The 25,486-nt window shown below is 33.5% G+C and overlaps 3 protein-coding genes and 1 long non-coding RNA gene across 4 annotated transcripts; 1 reads left to right on the top strand and 3 right to left on the bottom strand.

Moving 5' to 3' along the window:
- Positions 1-5,484: 5,484 nt before the first annotated feature.
- On the bottom strand, positions 5,485-6,723 carry LOC123268001. Its single transcript, XM_044732886.1, has 2 exons — positions 6,144-6,723; positions 5,485-6,080 (listed from the first exon to the last, which is right to left on the bottom strand). Exons 1-2 carry the CDS (start codon positions 6,721-6,723, stop codon positions 5,485-5,487), a joined length of 1,176 nt encoding a protein of 391 aa, XP_044588821.1.
- On the bottom strand, positions 5,852-7,688 carry LOC123267468. Its single transcript, XM_044732097.1, has 2 exons — positions 6,947-7,688; positions 5,852-6,845 (listed from the first exon to the last, which is right to left on the bottom strand). Exon 1 carries the CDS (start codon positions 7,680-7,682, stop codon positions 6,990-6,992), a length of 693 nt encoding a protein of 230 aa, XP_044588032.1. The 5' UTR covers positions 7,683-7,688; the 3' UTR covers positions 5,852-6,845; positions 6,947-6,989.
- A 137-nt stretch (positions 7,689-7,825) lies between these two features.
- On the bottom strand, positions 7,826-8,529 carry LOC123267469. Its single transcript, XR_006510044.1, has 2 exons — positions 8,486-8,529; positions 7,826-8,102 (listed from the first exon to the last, which is right to left on the bottom strand). It is a non-coding gene; the product is annotated as an uncharacterized LOC123267469 (long non-coding RNA).
- Positions 8,530-22,192: 13,663 nt separating this feature from the next.
- On the top strand, positions 22,193-24,424 carry LOC123267272 (uncharacterized protein DDB_G0275275-like). The gene is made up of 3 exons (XM_044731824.1): positions 22,193-23,101; positions 23,160-23,443; positions 23,993-24,424. The coding sequence occupies exons 1-3, from the start codon at positions 22,360-22,362 to the stop codon at positions 24,179-24,181; spliced, it is 1,215 nt and encodes a 404-aa protein (XP_044587759.1). The 5' UTR covers positions 22,193-22,359; the 3' UTR covers positions 24,182-24,424.
- Positions 24,425-25,486: the final 1,062 nt, after the last annotated feature.

Below are 25,486 nucleotides of genomic sequence, written 5' to 3'. Positions count from 1 at the left end.
CATCCTAATGTGAGTTTATAGAATATGCGAGAAAAACTTATTAGATAGCTCGGACTGGAATTCGAACCCAGAACCTTCCGAAGACATGTCGGCTACTCTACCATTTGAGCTATCCGGTCTATACTAAATTTCCTTTCGCTTATTCTATATACATTAAGCCACACCGTCCATCTTACGGCAAGCATTTTTACAAATATGAATAATGCTGTGAAGCGGGAAAGAACAGAAGTTACGGTAATTATTACGTGAAGCGTTCCACATTCACGTAACAGGATATTGGTAGGAAAGGATTGAGAAAGGAATGTGGAGAGGATCATCCTAATGTGAGTTTATAGAATATGCGAGAAAAAATTATTAGATAGGGGAAATTTATAAATTTATAAAAATGCTTACCGTAAGATGTACGGTGTGGCTTAATGTATATAGAATAAGCGAAAGGAAATCTAGTATAGACCGGATAGCTCAAATGGTAGAGTAGCCGACATGTCTTCGGAAGGTTCTGGGCTCGAATCCCAGTCCGAGCTATCTAATAATTTTTTCTCGCATATTCTATAAACTCACATTAAGATGATCCTCTCCACATTCCTTTCTCAATCCTTTCCTACCAATATCCTGTTACGTGAATGTGGAACGCTTCACGTAATAATTACCGTAACTCCTATTCTTTCCCGCTTCACAGCATTGTTTATATTTATAAAAAATGTGGAATAGGGGAAACTATTCCCCATAGAAGCGGGAATAAAACACTATTTTTTGAATTTTCAAACCGCAATAACTTTTGAATGAATGAAACTATTTGTACGCGGTTGGCAGCATTCTACGAAATTTTTAAAGCCTCATGAAGAATTCTTAAGTTACAATTGGTCAAACTAGGAATTTCGGAGTAATTCCAAAAAAACACTATTTGGGTTTTCTTTTCTGTACGATATCTCTCGAACGAATCAACCGATTTTGACCAGATTAGCGGCAATCGACGTGGTTTTTTCATGTTGAGAGCTGATTAGTTTTTGGAGTTGATTGATAAAGCCGTTTAAAAGTTATTCCAAAAAAACCACTTTTGAAAAAATTTTTAACCTCCCGCTAAGAAAATTGAAAATTTTCAAAAATCGGGAAGTTATTGGTTTTACCCCGTTTTTCAAAAATCGAGTTTTCATCAATCTTGACGTTTTAAGGTCACAGAAAGCTTCTCTGACTATTCCTGCGATGGTGTCTGTGCGGCTGTATGTATGCATGTATGTGTGTATATATATGCATGTATGTATATATATTATAACCAAATTTTCAAGGGGGGTATCCGGGAACTTAACTAAACTTAATTCTAAAAATAAAATCTGGATTATACTTCGTTATCTTTCCGATTCTTGGTCTCTAGTCTCGATAAAATAGGGCGCCAGGTAATTTTTAATCACTAGAATTACCAAACTAGTGAACACGGAACGTAAAGAATTTTTATTCGCTTGGAATTCTCAAACTAGCTAAACTTAAACGCAAACTCAAACAATATCAGAACTCAAACTTAAACTCAAACGTAATTAGATAATTTTCATTCGCTAGAAATTATCAAACTAGCTAAAATGTAAACTAAATCGAAAATACAGAAAACTTAACAAAATAAAGACCAAAAATCAGAAAGACAACGGAATACCTCGGGGTCGCTCAGTGTGCTGGTTTGTGGAGAGAGGGGGTGGTTCGGGTAGAGAGGATCCATAATTGTAATAATTTTATACGCAACACTAAAAATTTATCATTAAAACAAAATCGGTATTTATTCAATAAACCGTAAACTTAATTAACAAACTTAATCTCAAATCCATATAAAATTACTAGAACGATATAGCTAACAATATCAACGCTATAGCCAAGTTACAGTACCTTATTCATATAAAATAAAACAATTAAATAAATAAATCTTAATGACTCGAATAACAATCTCATTTAAATCTATCAACAAAACTCTAAATTCTTTATAATACAAAAGTTTACTATAAACGAGACTATCCGATATCTCAAGACCAAAAACTAAATTATTAACGCTTAAATTACAATAAATAAACTAAAACCATACCTGATATAAACAATGCCGATGCTGAGTAACTTTTTATACTAACTTAAATAAACCTCATAACTATATTCATTTCTGTTACGTAAACTAAAATGCAAGAGACTAAACTCTTAACCTGTAGCTGCAATAATACGCACATCCGATCACTTGAAGTGATCAGAGGCGACTCTCAAACTCGACTGTCCTCTACGAGGTCTAAAACTCAACTCTCCTTAACAAAATCTAAAATCCAACTATTTTTAACAAAATCTAAAACTCAAGTATTCTTAAACGTGACTCACTCCCAACTAAAATTTCTATTTTCAATTAATCCCCATAAACATTTTAATCTCTAAATCAAACAATTGAGGCTCGGAGTACGGATATTCCTTTAGTGGATGCTCTCCGGGAACTGACTACTGCTGGAATCGAAACCAAAAACGTAACTCAAAACGTAACTTAAACTCAAAATTAAAATATCAAAAACTTAACTTAAACGTAACAAAAACTTAACGAAAAACGTAAACGTAAACGTAACTCAAACTGATCCCATATGCTTTCGTCATATTCCTCTACATTAGAGCGCTGGCGGCTCAACTAGACCTTGGCATTCCACCCGGAAGTCTCAAAGGGTTAGACCAGCGTCTCACATCAAACGAAACCGGGTGACTTATAGTCCGGCTCCTCGGTAACGCTGATTTATCCACATACTCTGCAACCTCAAAACTCAATAACTCAAAACTTAAAATTCGAAACTCAAAACTAAAAATTCAAAACCCACAAACTCAAAATAACTCAATAAAACCCATAAATAACTCGACCTCTATATTTTTCAAAAACTTGACTCTAAAACTGACTCTAATTTCAAAAATCTAAAAAGCTCGACTGTAACTGTAACTCTCTAAATTCACACTAAAACTGTAGCTCCTCGTTACTCGGCATCTACACTCAGACTCTACTCACTAAAGACTCGCTAAGAACTCACTGAAGGTTCGCTAAAGACTAACTTTTAATCCTCACAATTATTTTCTATAAAATTTTGGCCTTGGAATATCGGCTTCAAATCACAAAAAATCCGTTGGCGCTAGTGACGTTCATTTTAAATAGACCCCGGTCGATAAAATAACGTCACAATATATATATATATATATATACTAGCTGACCCGGCAAACGTTGTTTTGCCATATAAATAATTTCCTAGTAATTTCTAGTGTAGACAAAAAATAGCTTACTTATTGTAAGTATGTATGTATGTTAGAATTTGTATATTGTATGTATGTAAGAATGTGGTATATGCGTCAAATAAGCATGGAGCGCTGTGAACGATGAGGGAATATAAAAATAACAAAAGGCAAACATTATTTTTAAGTTATTATAATTTATTCCTTAAAATTATATATCATTAATTAAACAATTACGACAGTAACACTATTAAACAATATCAATCTCTTAATGCTTTAGCGTAAACAATATTTTTTGTTAGTCCATCTTTAGCTAACACAAACAAACTGGATGGTTTACCCACTCGAGAGCATGCCACGTATAATTGTCCGTGTGAAAAACATGGTGTTCTCAAATCTAATCCACAAACAGACATCGTTTGACCTTGGGATTTGTTGATAGTCATTGCAAATGCCAATCTAATCGGAAACTGAATACGTTTGAATTGAATTGGCACATCTGTAGGTATAATAGGAATCCGTGATATGAGTATATTTTCATCTCTGAACTTGCCATTTAAAATCCTGGCTTCGATCACGTTTTTCATTAATTTTTGAATGACTAATCGCGTACCGTTGCACAGCCGGGGCGGGTTCAAATTACGAAGCAAGATAATTGGAGATCCAACCTTTAATTGTAAATTATGCGGTGGCATGCCTGGCAAATCCAGTGAGTTCAAAAACTCTGTGGGAAAATTTACTGCTTCGCTGTCGTCGCAAACTGCATCAATAGATTTATATGATACCAAGTTCCCTGGCAACAACATTTGTATCTTCAGATTTAAATTGTCAACGTCTACATTTTTTGCCGCAAAAATCGCTCTTTCTGCAAGCCACTCATGATTTATGTACTCTGTGTGTACATCGGGAAATATTTGTTCAATGAGAGTATCTTGCGAATCAGCGATTGTGCAGAAATCGGTCGGTAATTTGACGTATCCAGTTTCATCTATAGCAACTTTTCCATCACCGATATCTAAGAGTTGTTTTGAAAATGTTTCAGCGGATGGATCTTGAAGCATTTGAACGCGCATATTTATTTTTAGCTGTAATTTTTCAACATTACGCCACAATGGAGATGATTTTAAGCAAGCGTTGATCTCATCAGCGTATGTTGAACGTGGATTGACTGGAAGTGTTTGTCTGAAATCACCTGAAAGGACCAACAGAGTTCCGCCAAGTAGTTTGTCACTGTTTTTAATATCTTTCAATGTCCTGTTCAACGCCTCAAGTGAATGTTTGTGTGCCATAGTACATTCATCCCAAATAATAATTTTACACCGTTTCAGCACAGTGGCCATGGACGATTGTTTCTTAATGTTGCATACTGCGTCAGGGTTATTCTGAATATTCAGTGGCAGCTTGAATACTGAATGAGCTGTTCTACCTCCATCTAATAAAGTTGCTGCAATGCCCGATGATGCAACGGCCAATGCGATGCCATTATTTGATCGTATTTCAGCAAGAATTAGCGAAATAACGAATGTTTTTGCCAGTTCCACCCGGTGCATCCAAAAAGAAGAACCCACCTTGTCTGGCTGAAACTGCGAGCATAATGCGATCATAAATGGTTCTTTGTTCCTCATTCATTAGTGGGACATTGCGGGCAACAATCGCTGCCATTTCTACAGTACTGTACTGCAGTTCACGATTCATTTCAGTATTCATTAAATCAGATGCAGTTCGATTTGGCGAATTCATACCGAAATTACTAAGTGGTAAGTTGGCAATGACAATGCAAAGATCCTCAATAGCAATCAATGCTTCATTGTACATTTCGTCGCTGAATGTTATGGTTAGATCGTGGCACCGTATACGATGTTGATGCAATATATCATCAGTCATTAAATCTTTGTGATTTTCCCATAATATCTGTGCTCGGGCTGGGAAACATGTAGTCAACACTATAGCGAATAGTAGACGAATTTGTATTGCTGTACAGTTCAATGCAGCTTCAGCAAGCATGCATTCCCACTGGTTGTCGTCTTCCAGCAAGCCGAGTGCAAGGCATGCATCTTTATACGTTGGATATTGTTGCCCATTCACTTTACGTATATCTTGAAATGATAATGGGCCAGTAACATTAACCAACAACAGTCGAAGATAAAAGCACTCAGTCTGTCTTGGATTCACTGTAAATACTCGCCCTAAGACGTTTGATTTCAATAAATTGAGACATGCAGCAACTGGTGAGCCTTGCTTGCGGGGCATCCATGTTTTTGTTTAAGTCCATGTGAAATAGCGTGGTACTTGTGAATAGAGTAATGTTCGTGCAAAGGCACCAAAATCATCCGCACGATTACACAATTCAAAAAATGCAGTGAGTGTAGTTTTAGGTGGATTTATTGCACGATCAATCGCTGTCTCGTTCGTGAAAAATACACGCTGACCGTTTTCAAGATGGATGGCTAACTGAACAACTGCTGGATCCCGTTCATGAATTGGAAAACCAAAGATACGCCAAGCAGCTTCATTGGAGCTGATGTACCGACCAATTTGGTAAGGCGTTATTTCATCGTTTTTATTCACTGGAGGAGCATTCACATTAGTATTTTCCGCTCTAAACACAGCCATATCACTGCCTTTATAGACATACTTGCAAATGTATTTGATGCTCTTCACAGAACTGCAGAACTCAACATTAATATGAGCATTATATGTCTTGCTCAGCAGAGGCGAATATGGCACCACCCAACGATTGTCAATATCAATGTCTGTGTTGATGATATTTTTAATAAATGATTGTCCGCCATTTTCAGGATTTCTTCGACGATATATTGGGTATCCGTCGACATTTGTGACCGTATCATTGGTAAAATCTTTAGGGAAATTTTTAGTACATTTTCAATCAGCCATGCAAGGCGATGAACTATTAAGAGTACCACATGGACCATGAATCATGTTTGTTGTAACAATATCAAACAGCAGTTGGTCAGTGGATGGATCTGGAATTTCCGCAGAAATGATACTATCGATTTCTTCAGGACGGATTTTGTCGATGAACCAAACCAAAATGTGTGCATGAGGTAATCCTCGCTTTTGCCACTCAACCGAATACATCCAGCAACGTGTGGGACCAAATACATGTGATTTAGTAATGAAACTTTTTAAAGACTTCAACTTTTGTCTGAACACACGTGCTGTAATGTCATGACGATGTATTGCATTTTGGCCAGGCAGTAGCAAAGATGTAATCTCTGGCCATTTTGGATTACATGTGAACGTGATAAATAAACATGGTCGTCCATATTCGCGCACGAAAGTCAGAGCATCCTGTATATATTCTTGCATATGACGTGGACTGCCTACGTACGATGATGGTAAAATGACCTGGTTACCAATTTCGGCGACGTCGGCGTTGTTGTTGATAGCGTCTCGCAAATGAATGTACTCTTCCGCGCGCAGCTTTTGTTGATTATATCGTAAGTATCGTAGTCGTTTGCTCTCAATCTTCGCGTACATGTCGACCATGAATTGTTGACAAAGCTCACGACATCGTAAAATGACGTTGTCCAGGCCACGTCTAATCATTAATCGGTACGCATAATAATCCTTTGAGCTAACGTTCTTGTTTGTTTCAGCTCCTGTAATATTTGTTCATAAAAATTAATTTAAATTTATTGCGTTCAATAATTTAATTGTTTTGTTAAATGATTAATGATCAAATTAATAATCAATGAAGTACCTGATACGGGATCTCGTTGTTTTATGTTTATGCAATATCCGTCTTATCCTTTCCAGAATATTAGCGGATATTGGAGAGCGTCATATGAACGATGTGTGTCAGCAATGAACTGAAGATTATTATTTCTTCTACGAATCACAATTTCTCGTGCAGCTGTATAATCGCCAACCATGATTCCAGCAACATCATCAACAACGGGTGCATTGAATCTAAGAATATGCTCTCCAGCTGGTGTTTTATCAGGATTAATGACGATAGCGTGATTATCGCTTTGTAATTGGTGCATATGTGATTTGAATATTTTCAACAACTCGTTGTGCTCATTCAAAAGAGCATCTAGCTCGCTGACGATGCGCCTGGCATAAAGTGAATCAAGGTTATTATAATCACAACGTGCATTCACGCGATTGGCAAGTGCGCTTCCGGAATCCTCGCCGCCCATAAAGTATATTTGTAAGAATTTATGTGGTTCGTTTGGCATTGGCAGCAGTGAGCCCATTTTATGATAAACTTGGCCTCTGATTTTGAATGTAGAATTGAATTGTTGACCATTTGCAATAGTATTTCGAACTATTTCTGTTGCTCCGAACGATGTCATTTGAAAGCATGAATTGAATCTTCGAATTGACTTCAGGAACACGTTAGAATCTGGATCCGTGCCGATAAGTAAGCCGTTCAATGGTTCAGGTGGTGTTTCAATTTCAGGTAGTTGCACTTTTCCTGACGCGCAACACATCCCAGCTAGCTCATTTTTGAATTTCAGAGCATGACAATGCGGACATTCCTTGTCCATAGCACCAATTACTACTTTTAAATGAGCATAATATTCAATATCGGGCTCATACTGGAATGATAGACGCAGGAATGAATCAGATATAAATGCTCGATGTACCTGTTGTCGTTGTTGGTCATTTGTTCTTCGTCTATTGACTGTGAAACGGCGTGATTGTCGTTGTTCTAATCTTCTGACTTCATTGCGTTCAGCTCGTGTATTTTCTGGCTCTTCTTGATGCAATTGCGCCATTCTGACACGTGCATCAGTATTTTGTTGCTGGATTTGTTCTTCCGTTCTTTCGGATCTGCTATTTCGCAAGTTTCGAGCTTTACTTGTACTGCGGCTCAAATCAGCCCCTTTGCGTTTTCTTGGCATTGCTCACTGTACAAAACATACATAAATAGAATTAATGAAATTATTTAATGATGAAAATGTTAAAAGTATAATTAGGGCCAGGATTTTTGCCGCAGTTTTGAAATGATTAGTTTTAATTTATGAAATTATAACAAAAATATATGTTTTATGGAAAAATTTTTCAAACAAAAGTAAAAAATTAAATTTTATGAAAACATTGTCTCTTATAATTTTTTCATACAACCAATATTTCCATTGACATTTCAAAATAAAGATTCATAATGATTGATTTTTTGGAAACTATGAAAATCTTAATTGTTCAATTACATTTTTTTAATAAAATTAAATTAAAATTACATTTTTATAAGATCAACAACATTTTCGATATAAATAAAAAAAAGTATACTTACAACACAAAATCCGTTGTTATTGGAAGCTCGTGTCACGTGTTGAGTACTTTTGAGGTTATAAAAGCACTTGATTAACTAATCGTGCAAAATACACTAAAAATTGATAATTTAATTATTATTGATAAAATAGGAATGATTAAAATTTAATATGAGAGTTACACTGAGATAGCAAAATAATAATTGTCAACGTTACTACTTCACTTGATGCATAAACAATAATGATGGCCGACAACTGTGTAGGGAGTGAGAAAGAAAGGAGACCGGCTTCGTTCTCATCCCTACTCCGTGCTGTTTACTGGGTCAGAAGTGACACCTGGAGACATCTGGCGGGGATAACTAATTAAATGACGATTGATCAGTTTTCGACCGGAGAGGAAAAATGATTAAATTACTAAAATGGCTATTAAAAAATAAGGGTTGATCGTAGAAGGGTGAAAATTGCGGATTGTATGTATTTTTGTATGTTGTATCATAAAAAAATAGAAATTAAAAATTTTGTCTAAAAAATAAAAAAAAAAATTTAGGGGTGGACTACCCCTAACATTTAGAGGGATGAAAAATAGATGTTGGCCGATTCTCATAGATACCGGATAAGCACAAAAAATTTCTTTAAAATCGGTCAAGCCGTTTCGGAGGAGTATGGCAACGAAAACTGTGACACGAGAATTTTATATATTAGATATATATATATATATATATATATATATATATATATATATATATATATATATATATATATATATATATATATATATATCCATTGGTGACTGTTGGCCGGTGACGGTCGGTAGAGAGTTCATTCTTCCTCGGTGGGTTTGATTAGTGGCAGGAGCAAAAGGTCCTTCACTTTTTGAAGGAATGTTGCTCAGCTGTCTGTTCTCTGCCATCTGGGCTGATTTCGTACTCCCTGTAACCTTGTTAGCATTGCTAGACAGCAGAGCCATGGGGTCTACTCCACTGTTCAAACGGTCGCTTGATAACGACGAGTTTAGGCCCGTTTGCACGCCTTCCCTCGCCGGCACTGAGGTATCCATCCTCTGTTCTGTAAACGATGTTTGAAAATCTTCTGACATTTCCATATCATCTTTTGCTAGGTTTTGGTCCACCCCGAGTATTCTATTTCCTCGGTACCCGACGCATCTGACGTGCAGATATGCCAGGCATTCCCCTATCCGCCACCTGAGGAGGCGCCCGATGCGGGACCCAGCAAGCCCGACACGAGATGTGTGTGTGTGTGTGTGTGTGTGTGTGTAAACCTTTTATTCCTTTTGAACGGCTCGGCTGATCGGATTAAAATAGGTGGCGATCCAAAGAGTATCCGAACAAAAACAGTTTCACTGTAAAAAAGTCGCGCCAAGTCCACGTTCATAAGACTATTAGGAAAAAAAAAATTTTTTTTTTCTTTACAAAAACATACAAAATAAAAAAATTAAAAAATCCAAGTAACCGATATGATTGTTTATGATTTTCGGAAATTAAAAAAAATTTTATTGTAAATTTAAAAATTAAAAAAAAATTTTAGAACGTATTTAGTGTGCGTGGTTGCAAAATATTTTACTTTTAATGAAATTCGTAAAATCTATTTACTAGGACTCTAAAAAATTGAAATACATAATGACGCACACCAAGTACGTTCTAAAATTTTTTTTTTTATTTTTAAATTTACAATAAAATTTTTTTTAATTTCCGAAAATCATAAACAATCATATCGGTTACTTGGATTTTTTAATTTTTTTATTTTGTATGTTTTTGTAAAGAAAAAAAAAATTTTTTTTTTCCTAATAGTCTTATGAACGTGGACTTGGCGCGACTTTTTTTACAGTGAAACTGTTTTTGTTCGGATTTTAGTATTTTTTGTAATTATAATGAAAATTTACAATTGATAACAACTTAAATCTCGTGTTGACTGCATTTTTTACTGCAAACTATCCCCTTGAAGCTACAGTTTATGTAGATGTAATTCCAGTGCACCCTGGCGGCCGTAAATGTAAGCTGTGAATTACTTTTTTTAACTGTAGTTGCTTATCTATAGGAGGATTACTACACATTTTTATTTTATCTAGTCTGTGGCGCTGACCTTTCTCCATCAAAAAAAAGTCAGGATCGAAATTTGTGAGCGAGCTATAGTATGTGCTGATAAAATTTAATAATTTCATGTAAATAAATTGTTATAAGTGAATATAATTAATTAATACGGTGAAATAAGTTATGAATTACTGTTATGATAAACAAATTGGGTAAAAAAAGTACCGTAGAATTAAATAAAATTTCGCAGCCTCAAAAAACCGTCCTGCTTACAGTAAACATAGTCGGTAGTCTGGCGCTCCGTTTACAACGGATTTGAACGGAACTTGGCGCCAGATTCTACCGAATCTGTGAATCATTGCCATTAAATTTCGTAAAAATTTGAATCGATTCGGTTCGCTAGATTTTGAGAAATCTCAAAAATAAAATTTAAAAATAATCGTTTTTTTAGAATAACTTCTAAACGGCATTACCGATCAATTCAAAAAACCAATCAGCTTTTGAGCTTAAAAAACGACGTCGATTGCCATCAACCCCATCAAAATCGGTTGATTTGTTCGAGAGTTATCGAAAACAAAAAATTTCGAAAGAAGTGTTTTTTTTACATAACTTCGAGATTTCTTCATGGATCATTTTTGACGAAATAAAAGAATTATTAGAGCCCAAAAAATCACGTCGATCGCTACCAAAAACCAATAAACCAAAATTGGTTGATTAGTTTGTGAGTTATCGTTGTCGAAAAAATTCGGAAAAAGTGAATTTTTCTAAAATTTTCGCTTTGATCAGTTTGCGTTCAAAAGTATATAATAGATTTTGAAAAATTGCGTGAAATACTGCCAACCGCGTGAAAATCGATTCATTCATTTAGAAATTGTTGCAGTTTGAAAATTTAAAAAATACTGTTTTATTAAACTTCTATCAGCCTTTTGAGCTCGAAGAGCTCAAAAGCATACAAAAGTTATTTCTTTGAGCTTGGAGAGCTCAAAATAACACACAAATTGTATTTTTGAGCTCGAAGAGCTGAGAAACGTCATGAGTGCAATTTCAAGCGTTTAGGTATGGAATTGGCGGGAAGTTGCAGGGATGGCCTTTAGGGTCAACCGTTTTCCAGATTTTTTTACACTTTTCTTAGATTTTTCGAAATCCATCGGTCCGAATCAGTCGAAATTGTATTCAATGTCTAAGTTTGGCCAAGCCCTTTCGGATGGCACCAACCCTGGCCGTTTCGGCGACACGGTGAAAGCACGGTCGATTGACGGCTGTTTCACAGTCGTTTCACTGTATAAAATTCGTTTTTACCGAGCGATCTATCAGTCAGCATCGGATACCGTTGTGAACGATGTTTACTATGAATTTATTGAATATATACGGTGCATACGCAAGTGAATCTACGACGTTATAACCGACACTGTACGCTCAATATACTGGCGAAATACAGTAATTTAATGCTACTGTTGCGGACAATAAAATAAAAAAAAATACTGTGGACAGTCTAGACCGGGACTCGATCCCGGCTCATCTAGTTGCGTGCCCGAGACTTTACCAGTTTGGCTATCTGAGACACTGTTCAAAACGACTAATTCAGACACCTCATAAAGTGTCAAATCCGAGTCATTTTATTTTCATTGTACAGATAAAATTATCTTAAATAAATTCATATTTCTTCCATGACTTCCTAATAATAATCGTAATAAATGATTCAAATTTTTGATTACGAAAATCTTGATTTTGAAATTACGGTAAAATTATTAACTGTATAAAAAAAAATCTGGAACAGAAATTGCTAAAAATTTAATTGTTAAAAAAAATATCTCATAATAATTTTTCTTGATAACAAACGATTTGTCCGTAATTTTGAAATTAAAGTTTTTGTCTCTAAAAAAAAAAAACTCAAATCTTTAATAATGGATTCGAATTTTGAAATTACGGTGAAAATATTTAACGTGCAGAAAATATGTTTATAGTTAAGTTAAAAATAAATTATAATTTATTAATTAATTGTTGAATAAAATATCTGCCGATAAAAAAAGAAAACCAATATTGATTATTATATTTTTCATAAACAAAAAGTATTATGGTTTTTCATTTAAGACTACGAAAAAAATACAACACTTGTTGTAAGCCATAAACTTTTCTGAAAAGTATTGAAATGATGAATCTCTATTGATTGCATGTAGTCTGATTAATGTTTTATGATTTTATTTATTATTTAATTTCAATGCCAAGGCAGTATAGCCAAATGGCAAAAGTATACAAAAAGAGTTACAATAAAAGTACACGTATGACTAATGAAAATATAAAATTTCAAAAGAGCATTAAAAATTTAAGAGTTAAACTCAGTGGTACAAATTATACAAATTATAGAAGATGATAATCTGAGATGATCTAGAACGATAAATTCATGTAACAGAAATGTGTTAATGAATATCAAAGGTTTGAAAATTAGGATTCCCTGTCTTATTTAAAAGTTTGAAATTAAGATTCATTATCTTGTTCACGTTTCATGAAGAATTCAAAAGTACTAGTTTTAAAAGAATTTAAGCTAAGTGAATTTGTGACTTCAAATGGTAATTCCCTCCGAATTTGGATCGCAGAAACTACGAAGGAATGTTCAAAAATAGTAGTTAAGAAGTTTGGCATTTTAAAAGACACATTGATTTGTTTAGCAGCAATTGTTCCGATCTTCTAATATCTGTGGATTCTTCAACGAAGAGACTTCTAAGGAACTTAGGTTCACCTTATTTTAGAAGTTTGTAGATGAAGCACGCTAACGAGTACATTCGTTTACATTTAACCGTGAGCCAGTTTAATGAATGCCTGTAGGGAGTGATATGTTCATCTCGTCTTAAATTAAAGATGAATCTGATGGTGTTGTTTATAAGACGTTGAAGTTTGTAGTCTAGCCTTTTGGATAAGTCAATCAAAACTATGGAACAGTATTCAACAATTGCAATTATGGTAATTCATCTATCAACGCTTCAAACTAGGCTAAATGAGTTAAGTAACTGTTTATGTTTAGGTTTAGAATATTTATTGATGAATTTGTAACATTGAGTTTATCTCTAGATTGCTATGAAATACTATTTAGGTCATCTTCAGTATTAATGACTATCTTAGGAGAGTCGTCATTTTTTTTAGCATAAACATTGCCAAGGTAAGTCCAGACATATTTGATTTTTAATTGTTTAGCTCTGACTTTAATCTTCTGTAAAAATTTGTAGAGATCAGGATGTAGGAATTCAGAGATGTAAATAGGTTTGTTGTGATTAGTATGAGCATTCGTGTTTGAGATATCCTTGACAAGAAGTTTGGGAGATCGACGCTTTACATCAATGATGTGATCGCATATGTCAGCAGATTTTAATTTTAATATAAGGGACCGACACGTTGATGTAGAGTTTGACTCACTTTGCCTCTTATTTGTGTTAAATACTCTAATAGCCAGGATGTCATTCGTTAGACTTACGATATTTAATTTCTGGAAAATTTGCTCGACGATTTTTTCATTTGATCGTTTATCATTTGAGGCATTAGGAATCCCAGATATCAGTATTTGAGATGACATGCGATTTCCAGTAGCAAGCTGAGAGAGTGGAGTACTGGCAAGACAATCAAGAGTAGATTTAAGTAATGTGATAGCAGTAGAATTTTCTTGGCACTTTGTAGAATTATCATTTAGTTTTGTATGTAACTCCGCAATTTTTTTTTTGAGATTCAACCTGAGTTTTGGTGACTTCAGTGAGAGTTGAATGTACATCATTCAAGCCCTCAGATAACTTAACAATTTTACTATTGTTTTCATTTAGATTTGCTGCGAAGTTTCTGATCTCTTCACTGTGTTTATTTAAATTTATTGTCACAGTTTGGATACTTATAGTATTTTTGTAGGACATATCTAACAACATATTCATTTTGTCATCTAGCGAATATTTAGACTAATCAGGTTTTACATCAGGACTTTGAGTTTGTATAGGCAAACTTGGCAGTGGGCGAGAGTCAGACGTAGATATGACTGATATCATTTGAGCTCCAGTCTCTGGAGCCTGGGACACGATCGCATTTTCCTGACTACCTGTACTCATCGTTGATAAAGAAGTTATTCCAATAGGCGATAAAAACACAGAGTCGTCTTCGGTAGATGATATAGGTGGTGTTTTAGGTGATGAATCAATTGATTTATAACTTGTCAATGTAAATTTCCTAAGTAGACTGCCTGAGAAGCTCGATGGTCTAATAACTGAATATTGAGATGTTTGATTATGACTACTTGTTGAGATATGAAGCGGTGAGATTGGTGAGATGAACGAGTTTCACAACACGTGGTTACTTTAGATTTAGTAATTTATTTTGCATAACTTGGATGATATACGAGCTTGCATATCTTGCACTTTATCGGCTTTAATACAGATTTTTTACACCTAAAACAGTTCATAATATATTTAACTGTATGATAACTGTCAGATTTGAAAAACGTAAACAACACTTGATGTGGCACCAGCTGTATCGTGAAAGACGTACTAGTACATGAGTATGGTGTTGAAAGGGCTACATTCACTCAGAATAGATTGACTGCGTTCACGTCTGAATAAAAACTTAATAACCTCCAAATCCTCAAAGCGTGACAGAAAATAATGAATAACTCCACTATTAGTTGAGTAAAAACGGATCTGATTAGCAATCTGAAGAGATTGCAATAAAAGCTTGCAAGGATAACTGTAACAAAAATAGCCCGAAGGCATATAACACAGAAAAGTATTCCAAAAATAAGAGCGAATAAAAAGGCGTGTATATAGTACTTACGTGACTAGTGATTTTACTTTGAAATAAACAAAATTACAATAATTTAATATTTTTTCCAAATTTTTCATCCCGATTATTTACTGAAAATTTCTCATTTACCTATCTTTTTATACACTTTGAGTATTTTTAATAAAATATAGTCAGGCGCGGTAGCCCTATCGGATCCGGCCCTTGTTTACCAAAGCATTGGACCGGGTTCGAGTCCGGTGTACACCAATGAATATTTTCAATATCGAAGTGTATTATTCTGCTCAGCTCAAAAAATAAAACGAGTTCCAATCTCAAAAGTTTACCCCCTACCGTATTCGCTCATGACCTTAGTAGTTTATGCGACTTTAAACAAATTAAAAAAAAAAAAAATATATAGTCAACACTTTTTCATCCTTGACTAGTAAAAAATTCCTGACTTACCGACATTATACGCTCGTTTCACTTACAGACTACGCTGCATCTATCACCGACGGTTTTTTGACAATTTATATGTTTTCGAATGACTGTCAAATAATGGACGATCGATCGATGATCTACGATTTTTACTCAGGTAAAAAATCGGAGAAGTCAAGTAAAAATTTGGTTTTTCGAAGAGCAAAGTATGATAACTATACAGAATAAAAATCATTAAGTTACAGTGAAAAACTTTCACAATGATACTCGTCGTTCACTGTCAAATGACGGCCGTTCGATAGTCAAGTGACGGTCATTCGACGATCATTTGTCGACACTGTGAATTCACGGTACATTCACCGTCATTTCACGATCATTTTATCGTGACCACGAATCTGCCAGGGAACCGCGATGAAATCGGTTTAACCGTTCAAAAGTTATAAGAAGTTTACATACTTATGCACACACACACACACACACATACACACACACACGCACACACACACACACACACACATACACACACACACACACACACACACACACACACACACACACACACACACACACAGAAGCAGTGTGCGTCATTGCTGGAACCCTACCTCTTAGAGTTCTAGCAGAGGAAAGGCGGACCCTTTACCAACGAAAAAGGTCAACTGCACTGAGCCCTGAAGAACTTAGAATTGAAGAACGGCAGAAGAGCATAGGCCGATGGCAACTACAATGGGATGCTGCAGAGAAGGGTAGGTGGACGCACCGTCTCATACCTCGGATCGACATTTGGCTTAACCGGAATCACGGTGAGGTCAATTACTATCTTACGCAGATGTTGTCGGGACATGGGTGTTTTCGAGAGTATCTACACCGCTTTAAGCACGATGACTCTTCGGAGTGCCCGTCCTGCCCAGGAGCTGCTGAAGACGCGGAGCACGTCTTCTTTGTATGTCCTCGTTTCAATCCACAGCGTGAAGAACTGGAGAGGATCCTGAACCAGAGAATACAACCAGATTCACTAGTAGAAGCAATGTTGTCATCAGAAGCTGCCTGGAACGCTACCAACACGTTTGCAACAGAAGTCCTTAAAGACTTGCGTTCCACCGAAAGAAAAAGAGCAAATAGCAGAAGATAGAAGGAAGGTAGTTAACACCTTAGCCACCAGAAGGAAGAGCAGTAGCTAGATCCTCCCTTCACGAAGTAATGCCTGACGGCGGTTTCCATGAGGGATTAGAGGAAAGAAGGAAAAGGGGTTTAGGGTTTAGTGGGTAGGGGCGTTAGTGTCGAGTTTTAGTATGACGCTGCGTCGAGTCGCCACATATCCAGGCCAAACAGCTATGCCTAGAATCCGTAAAAAGGATTCCCCTAAAAAAACACACATACATACAGACATAGTGACAACCTCGCGGGGATAGTCAGAGAAGCTCCCTGTGACCTTTAAACGTCGAGATCTGATGAAAACTCGATTTTTGCAAAACGGGGTGAAAACAATAATTTCCCGATTTTTGAAAATTTTCGATTTTTGAAAATCTTCGATTTTCTTAGCGGGAAGTTAAAAATTGTCGATTTTTTTGGGCCACCCTAATGTATATGGGGCATTTGACGCCAAATCGACCACTTTTGACCCTGATCCCTTTTGATTTGACTGAAAGTTTACCATCCTTTTCTACCCTATCAAAAACGTCTCATAATTTTTTCAAATTTTTTTACCCAACCAAAAAAAAGTTATGAATTTTTCAAAAAAACCGCTATTTTATTTTTAAATTTCCATTTAAACTTTTTCAAAAATTGACTTATCGAGACGTATTTTTTCCAAATTTTCGTTATTAAATATTTTTTTTGGAAAAAGATAAAAAAAAATTATTCAAACCTATCTTCATCGTTATTTTTTAGATTTTCCGAAAAAACTCCGAATTTCTCGATGATTACCATTTTTAATGTCTTTTCTCCTACTTTTATATGAAACTTTGACATTTTCTACAAATTTCCTGAAATTTTCAGAAATATGTTTTTTCGATTAATTTTTTTTTTTCAATTGAAAAAAAAAATTTTTTTTTTTTAATCTTATTTTTCATAACATCGGTCCAAAAATTTTCAGGAATCCTTAAAAAAAAAGAAAAAATTATAGAACCAAAAGTTGAACATGTTAATCATCGAGAAAATTAATTCTTTTAAAAGCAAAGAAAATTGAAAAACAATTGATTTTTTTATTTATTGCTTAGTGAATGGTGGGCATTGAAATTAACAATTCTCCGATACTCTGAGTTTTATGGTTAAAACGGTTTTATCAAATGATTTAATACATAATTATAATGTCTCAAGTGCAATAATTCTTAAACTAATAAAAACATTTAGCTTATAGCTAAGCAAGCAAATGAGAAAATGTTCTTAAACAATATTTTTTTCTGAAGATGGCACTTAAATAGTTTTTTTTTTTAAGAAGAGGATTCATAGGTGTGCAAACTATTATTTTTCAAAGATGTTTAGAGTAATTTGAAAATAGACTTGCACCTTCGCAAGGATTAAAAATTCAAGAAGCAATTCTGAGAAGCTAACCTGGTTAACGTTTAGTTCTATATTTTTTGTTGTTTTTCAATTTCCTTTGTTTTTAAAAAAATTTATTTTCTCGATGATTAACATGTTTAACTTATGGTTCTATACTTTTTTCTCGTTTTTTGAGGATTCCCGAAAATTTTTGGACCGGTGTTATGAAAAATAAGATTAAAAAAAAAAGAAATTTTTTTTTTTTCAATTGAAAAAAAATATAAATCGAAAAAACACATTTCTGATAATTTCAGGATATTTGTAGAAAATGTCAAAGTTTCATATGAAAGAAAGAAAAAAGAAATTAAAAATGGTAATCATCGAGAAAATCGGAGTTTTTTCAGAAAATCTAAAAAATAACGATGAAGATAGGTTTGAATAATTTTTTTTTATCTTTTTCCAAAAAGAATATTTAATAACGAAAATTTGGAAAAAAAAACGTCTCGATAAGTCAATTTTTGAAGAAGTTTAAATGGAAATTTAAAAATAAAAAAGCGGTTTTTTTGAAAAATTCATAACTTTTTTTTTCGGTTGGGTAAAAAAATTTGAAAAAATTATGAGAGACGTTTTTCATAAGGTAGAAAAGGATGGTAAACTTTCAGCCAAATCAAAAGGGGTCAGGGTCAAAAGTGGTCGATAATATATGGTACAATAATATGTAGATCCCTCTCTCCTGCTGCTATCCTGTCCTTGAGTTCCTGACAGACTTTTTTTTTGTTCCAGCCTCTGGAAATTGGTACGATCCTGGACTATAGACAGGGCTCGTATCAAGGGAGACGGATTCTTCATCTTTTTCTTTCATAGTAGTCCCGATATTATCTGGTTGACAAATGAATGCTCAGTGAAGAAAACTTTGATAGGACGAGGTTGAATATTAACCGTAGCGTGTTGACCAATACTTGTACAGCCCGAGAATGTAATGTTATTCGCAATTGCGTTACATATGATCTGAATAGAGTCCCGGTTCTTGGCATTACGTTCTTCTAGACTGTTACCTTCAGGTTCATTTACGCCGAAGAAAATTGCATTGTTTTTCTTCGCCAATCTTTCTTCAATTCCACGTAGAATATTAATATTATTAATATCACCACTAACACTTGCTGTTCTATCGTTTAGGTTATTGGTCTTAGATTCTACTACACAAAGACGTTTTTTAATATCAACATTGTCTTTTTCAATTTGACCAATTCTCTCGTTGAACATTTTAGTGTTCTCTTTCACTTGTTTTAAGTTCGTTGACACTGTTAGATACAGATGAAAATTCAGTTTTGAAGTCCGTACGTAACTTTTTTAATTCTGTTGAAAGCAGGTTACGGATGTCATCGAGAGATGTGGATCCACGCCGTCCACAGCATCTTTGGAATATGCCTCCTGCAAGCGCGCCAGCTTACCTGGCGCATCCTGGGTAAACAATAGCTTGGCATCCGGCACATGATACTTGATCTTTGGCAATGCTGCTACTACAGACACGACATTTGTCTGATTTTTCTGATTTTTCAGTAGGTGGTGACATTGTGGTAATGCTTAATGTTCAAATCGATGAAGTTAAGCAATTGGTGGAATAACAACACAGTTGTAGGTTATTGCCTGACTACGGCAGCTTAAATGTGTGTTGGTTATATATATAAATATATATACTTGTATGTATATATGCAAATGTAGCATTTAGCACATACCAAGATAGAAATTCACTGTTAATTTGAGAGCTAAATAGCTAAATAGAGCACACAAAGCAAATCTGTTTAATGAAATGACACTTTCAGTAGTTGGCGATATTTGTGGTTAAAGCCAGGCTAATGGCACCATACAATGCGGCTCAAATAGAAACAATACAATATGTTGTTTGTTATAAGAACTAAATGGTGATATTGATAACAAAATTTTTGCTGATCACTAGTAACTAATAATTAAAATTATTAGGTTAATTTAATTCATATTTAATAACATATAACAAACCACGATAAATCGGAGTGCCTACACTTGCACGCGCATGCGTAAAAAACGTAAATCATAAAACAAAGTTGTTACAGACATGTGCCAAAGTTCATTTTAAAAAGGATACTTAGAACTATAAAAAAAATTTTTCTTACTACGCTGGTCGAAAGTACGGGGTTCCCACTGCAATTTTACGGCAGAAAGCCTCATTTTTATGCCGTGGTCGAGTCGCGCATGCGCTCTACGACGGGGAGCCGAAAAAATGTATTCATGCACTGACAACGAGACACGAGGCGGCAGAAAGTCCGAAAGTCGGTGGTCGCGCTCATTCTATTACTTATGTATACAAGCCTAACCTTACTTGTGATTGTTATGAATGTATCTGTTTTGTTATGTGTCAATGATTATACGTTAAAATTAAGTTAGTTACAGAAAATGAATATTTATTTTAATGAAATGAGATTTGTTAAATATTTAAATTACAAAAAAAAAAAAAAAAAAAAAAAAAGAGAAATATTTTTTATTCTGATAGATATTCTCAAATAAATAAATTCATTTTTATAATAAAACAGATTCTTTTCTTAATTTTTTTTTCTATGCATTTTACGATTATAATTTCATTTTTCTGTTTTTTTTTTTTTTTTTTTTATTCTTAAAATCAGAGTTAATTTATAATATATTCAAGGTAAAAGCCCCAATAGATGATCACGTACCAGTATATGATCACTCCAGGTATTTGTATATCTATTAGGGTGTTTCAAAAAAAGACGAATTTTTTTTTTTTCTTTTGGTGTCTAAAAATTGATAGTATACCTAAAAACAAAAATTTTGGCGCCCATGTGAGCTCTTAATATGAATAGTAAGATTTGCCTGTATCCATTTCTTTATTTTCCATTTAAATAACACGGGAAAAATTTTTTTTAATTTTTTAATTTTTATTACTTTGGAACGGTTCATCGTAACAACAATCTGAAAAATGATATTAGTAGGAAATTTTACGCTCTACAAAAAACGTTTGAAGACCAAAGTTCCTCAGATTAACGGCTTCAAAGATATCCGCGGTTAAAGATAACACTAATAAAAAATTTATAATATTTTCCAATAAAACTACAAAAAAAATATCATATGCTATATTTTTATTATTTTTTATGTTAAATTACTTCAATTCTGTTAACCTGAGACTGTAAACTTTTTTTTTTACTAATTAATTCAATACTTAACTCACGAAATGCACTAATATATAAATATAAACGTTAAAAATGTCACATAAATGATTTTTTGGTCTTTCTTATAACAAATTTATTTTATATTTTATAAAATTTATAAATTTTTGTAAGAGGAAAATGTAAAGTTCCTTATTACACAAACTAACCAAACACTCATCATTGCATATTATTCAAAATAATATGAAAATTCTGTAAATACGTTAAATCAATTAAATCTACTATAAAACTTGATCAAATGTTTTTTATTTGAAAAATATCAACAGAGCTTTATTTAGCTCTGTCGGTACAGAGTATTATACTCATTTAATTTGAGTGTTGTAGCTAATAAGCTCTGTGTTGGTAAGCCTGGTTGTTCGGTACTAACTTCATTTAGTTGCTTTGCTCTCAACGCTTTACTATATCTTCTCGTCATTGTCTTTGTTCATTGATACTGACTGTTTTTTCAATCCGTTATATTATTAATTTAATTAGTTAAAATATATTAGTTATAAATTTTGTGACCATAATGGTGAAAACAGTGTACTTGATTGGTGATGTGTTAAGTGAATTAGTTGGAAAAAAATTACCCTCTCTAAAAGAGATTATGTCGCTTTTATTTTATTATCTTGATACGAAAAATTTTTCAGTTAAAGAAAGTATATCAATCACTATCGACAAAGTTTTTGAAATTTGGTGTGCGGCACAAATCCCGACAAGAGAGAAAAGATCTGCTTTTTTGAAACTAATCTCAAATCACAATCGATGGAAGAATTTACAAAAAAACCGTAAAATGAAAAAGTCACAGTCTCAATCAAAAAGGAATCCGTTTTTCAGGATGAATTAAATAAACTATTTGATGTAGCTCATGCGGATGTTTTAAATATACTGGACAAAGAAAAAAGATTATTTTATTTGGGACAAAAATCTTCCAGTCGACGTGGTTTTATTTCATATAATTCTCAACCAATTTTAGAAGATGTCGAAGACATGAATGTTGACATCAGCAATTATGATAATAATAACAATAATAGTGATAATAATAGTGAAGAGAACATTGATAGCAATGATAAAAACTATAATAATAATGGTAATGATAGTAATAATAATGTCGGAGAGTTTGATAACGACAATGTCAACTATTATTGTGCAGTTGAGACTGATGATGTTGCTAATCATAAAATATCAAGTCATCCATCTCAATTATCCCAGAAATCTTTGGAAAGTAATACTTCTCGTATAATCTCTGATTATGAAGATGAAATGCCAAAACAACAAGTTCCAAAAATTGATATAATGACACCAGAACTTGCTGCGGCTTTGGATAGAGCTAACGTGACTAGTAGGATGGCGACTTACATTATTGCTGCTTTATTATCTTGCTTGAACATTGATTGTGCAAGCGTAAACTTTAGTCATGTGACTATTCACCGAGCAAGGGAAAAATTCCGGAAAGAAGCGGCGTTAAATCTGAAGACTAATCTGGAAACTGACAATTATGTACTACATTTTGATGGAAAACTGTTATCAGATATTACAGGTACAGAACAAGTTGACCGGCTTCCGATTATTTTATCATCATCAGGTAAATTTCAACTGTTAGGAGTTCCTAAACTAGAATCTGGGACTGGACAAAACCAAGCTTCAGCTATTATTAAAACAGTAAAACAATGGGATATTAATACTGACAACATCAAAGCATTGTGTTCTGATACTACGGCGTCAAATACGGGTAAATACTACTCTAAAAAATCGATACTTCACTAGCAATTCTCATTTTATTTTTTCAGGAATCAGAAATGGTGCGTGTGTATTAGTAGAAAAGGCTCTTAGTAGAAAACTGTTGTACTTGCCATGCCGACACCATATTTTTGAAATTGTTCTTCGAAGTGCATTTGAAGTATACTGGCCTGCTTCGTCTGGCCCAAACGTTCCAATTTATCAGAGATTTAAAAAGAAGTGGGATGAAATTGACCAATCAAACTTTACGGCTGGTATTTGTGACAAAAAAGTTTTGGAAGTAATAACACCAATCAAAGATGAGATTTTGAAATTCGTTAATAATCAAATAGAAGTAAAATTTTTTAATCCAGCGCTGAAGAATTATTAACTGATGTTAAAGTGGAAAAGAAAAATGTATAAAGTTCAGTATAATTGAGGAGCTGATTTTCAAAAGGGTATCTTTTCATATTTTAAAATACCAGTTTTCTGAACTTTTAAATACTAATTACTTTGAGAATTATGAACATTTATAAATGAAAATCGAATTGCAGCTTCATAACCGATTGCACTTTATAGCTAAATTAAAAAAAGTTCAATACAAATATTTATAATTGAAGATAACTAGTTTTTTGTCTCGATTAATCAAAAATCAAAAGATACCCTTTTGAAAATAAGCTTCTCAATTATCAATTTTACTCTGATTAATTAACTTGCCGTCGTGATTAAAAATATTGAAAATCAGTTTCACATGACTGTTATACTTTCAATCATCTTTAACGATTAAAATTGCGTTTGTAAAATATTTTACAACTTTTACCTCACATCAGTTAATAATAATTAGTCTTCTCAACTTTGAAATTGCGATATAATCAATTTCATTTTGACTTATAACTTTTTGTAGATGGATCATTGTCGAGACGATTACCGTGAACTTCTGGAATTATCATTAATATTTTTGGGTACTACTACCACAAATATTACATTTAAGCATCCTGGAGCGGTCCATCATGCAAGGTGGATGGCTAAAGCAATATATAGTTTAAAAATTTTTTATTCAGAAATGAATTTCATCTTACTAAATCGGAAATAGATGGATTACGAGAACTTTGTTTATTTATCATAATATTCTATTTAAAAGCTTGGTTCACTGCGCCGTGTGCTATAACAGCACCTAATAATGATTTAACTTTGATTAAAGAATTAATTTCATATGAAAGATTTAATAATAGTCTTTCACAGACATGCTCACAAAAATTAGCCGATCACTTGTGGTATTTAAACAACGAGCTGTCTGTTTTATCTCTCTTTGATAAAAATGTTTCAGTTGGAACAAGAAAAAGAATAGTTCGTGCTCTTAACAACTGTAAAGCCAATGAAACTACAACAAATCGCTTTATAATAGATAAGAAAAATTTAGTCATTATTAAATAAAGATCTTAGTCAATTTATGTCTATGAGATCGATTAATATATTTGAATCGTTTGATTTGTCGTATGAGTTCATTGATGAGGATGTTACTTTGTGGCCTCAGAATCCGAATTTCTTAGAAAACTTGGAGTATTTCGGGAAACTTCAAGTTATGAATGATGTAGCAGAACGCGGCGTGGCATTGATAGAGCAGTATAATCGATGCTTAACGAAAGATGAAGAACAGCTTCAATATTTGTTGCAAGTAGTGACAGAACATAGAAAACAATATCCTAATTGCAATAAAAGTAATTTTATAAAACTGTAATATTTTCAAGTTGAAAAATTGTTGTAACAAGTTGTAAATATAGTTTTTTGTTATAAAGAATTAATTGTTCAATTAAATTTCTTAATATTTAGTAAAAAAAAAAATAAATTTGTTATAAAAGAGACCAAAAAATCATTTATAAGATATTTTTAACGTTTATATTTATATATTAGTGCATTTCGTGAGTTAAGTATTGAATTAATTAGTAAAAAAAAAAGTTTACAGTCTCAGGTTAACGGAATTGAAGTAATTTAACATAAAAAATAATAAAAATATAGCATATGATATTTTTTTTGTAGTTTTATTGGAAAATATTATAAATTTTTTATTAGTGTTATCTTTGACCGCGGATATCTTTGAAGCCGTTAATCTGAGGAACTTTGGTCTTTAGACGTTTTTTGTAGAACGTAAAATTTCCTACAAATATCATTTTTCAGATTGTTGTTACGATGAACCGTTCCAAAGTAATAAAAATTAAAAAATTAAAAAAAATTTTTCCCGTGTTATTTAAATGGAAAATAAAGAAATGGATACAGGCAAATCTTACTATTGATATTAAGAGCTCACATGGGCACCAAAATTTTTGTTTTTATGTATACTATCAATTTTTAGACACCAAAAGAAAAAAAAAAAATTCGTCTTTTTTTGAAACACCCTAAT

Source organism: Cotesia glomerata, linkage group LG6, assembly GCF_020080835.1.
Source record: "Cotesia glomerata isolate CgM1 linkage group LG6, MPM_Cglom_v2.3, whole genome shotgun sequence".
In the NCBI taxonomy this organism is placed as follows: domain Eukaryota; kingdom Metazoa; phylum Arthropoda; class Insecta; order Hymenoptera; family Braconidae; genus Cotesia; species Cotesia glomerata.
This window is presented reverse-complemented; position numbering and strand designations above follow the sequence as displayed.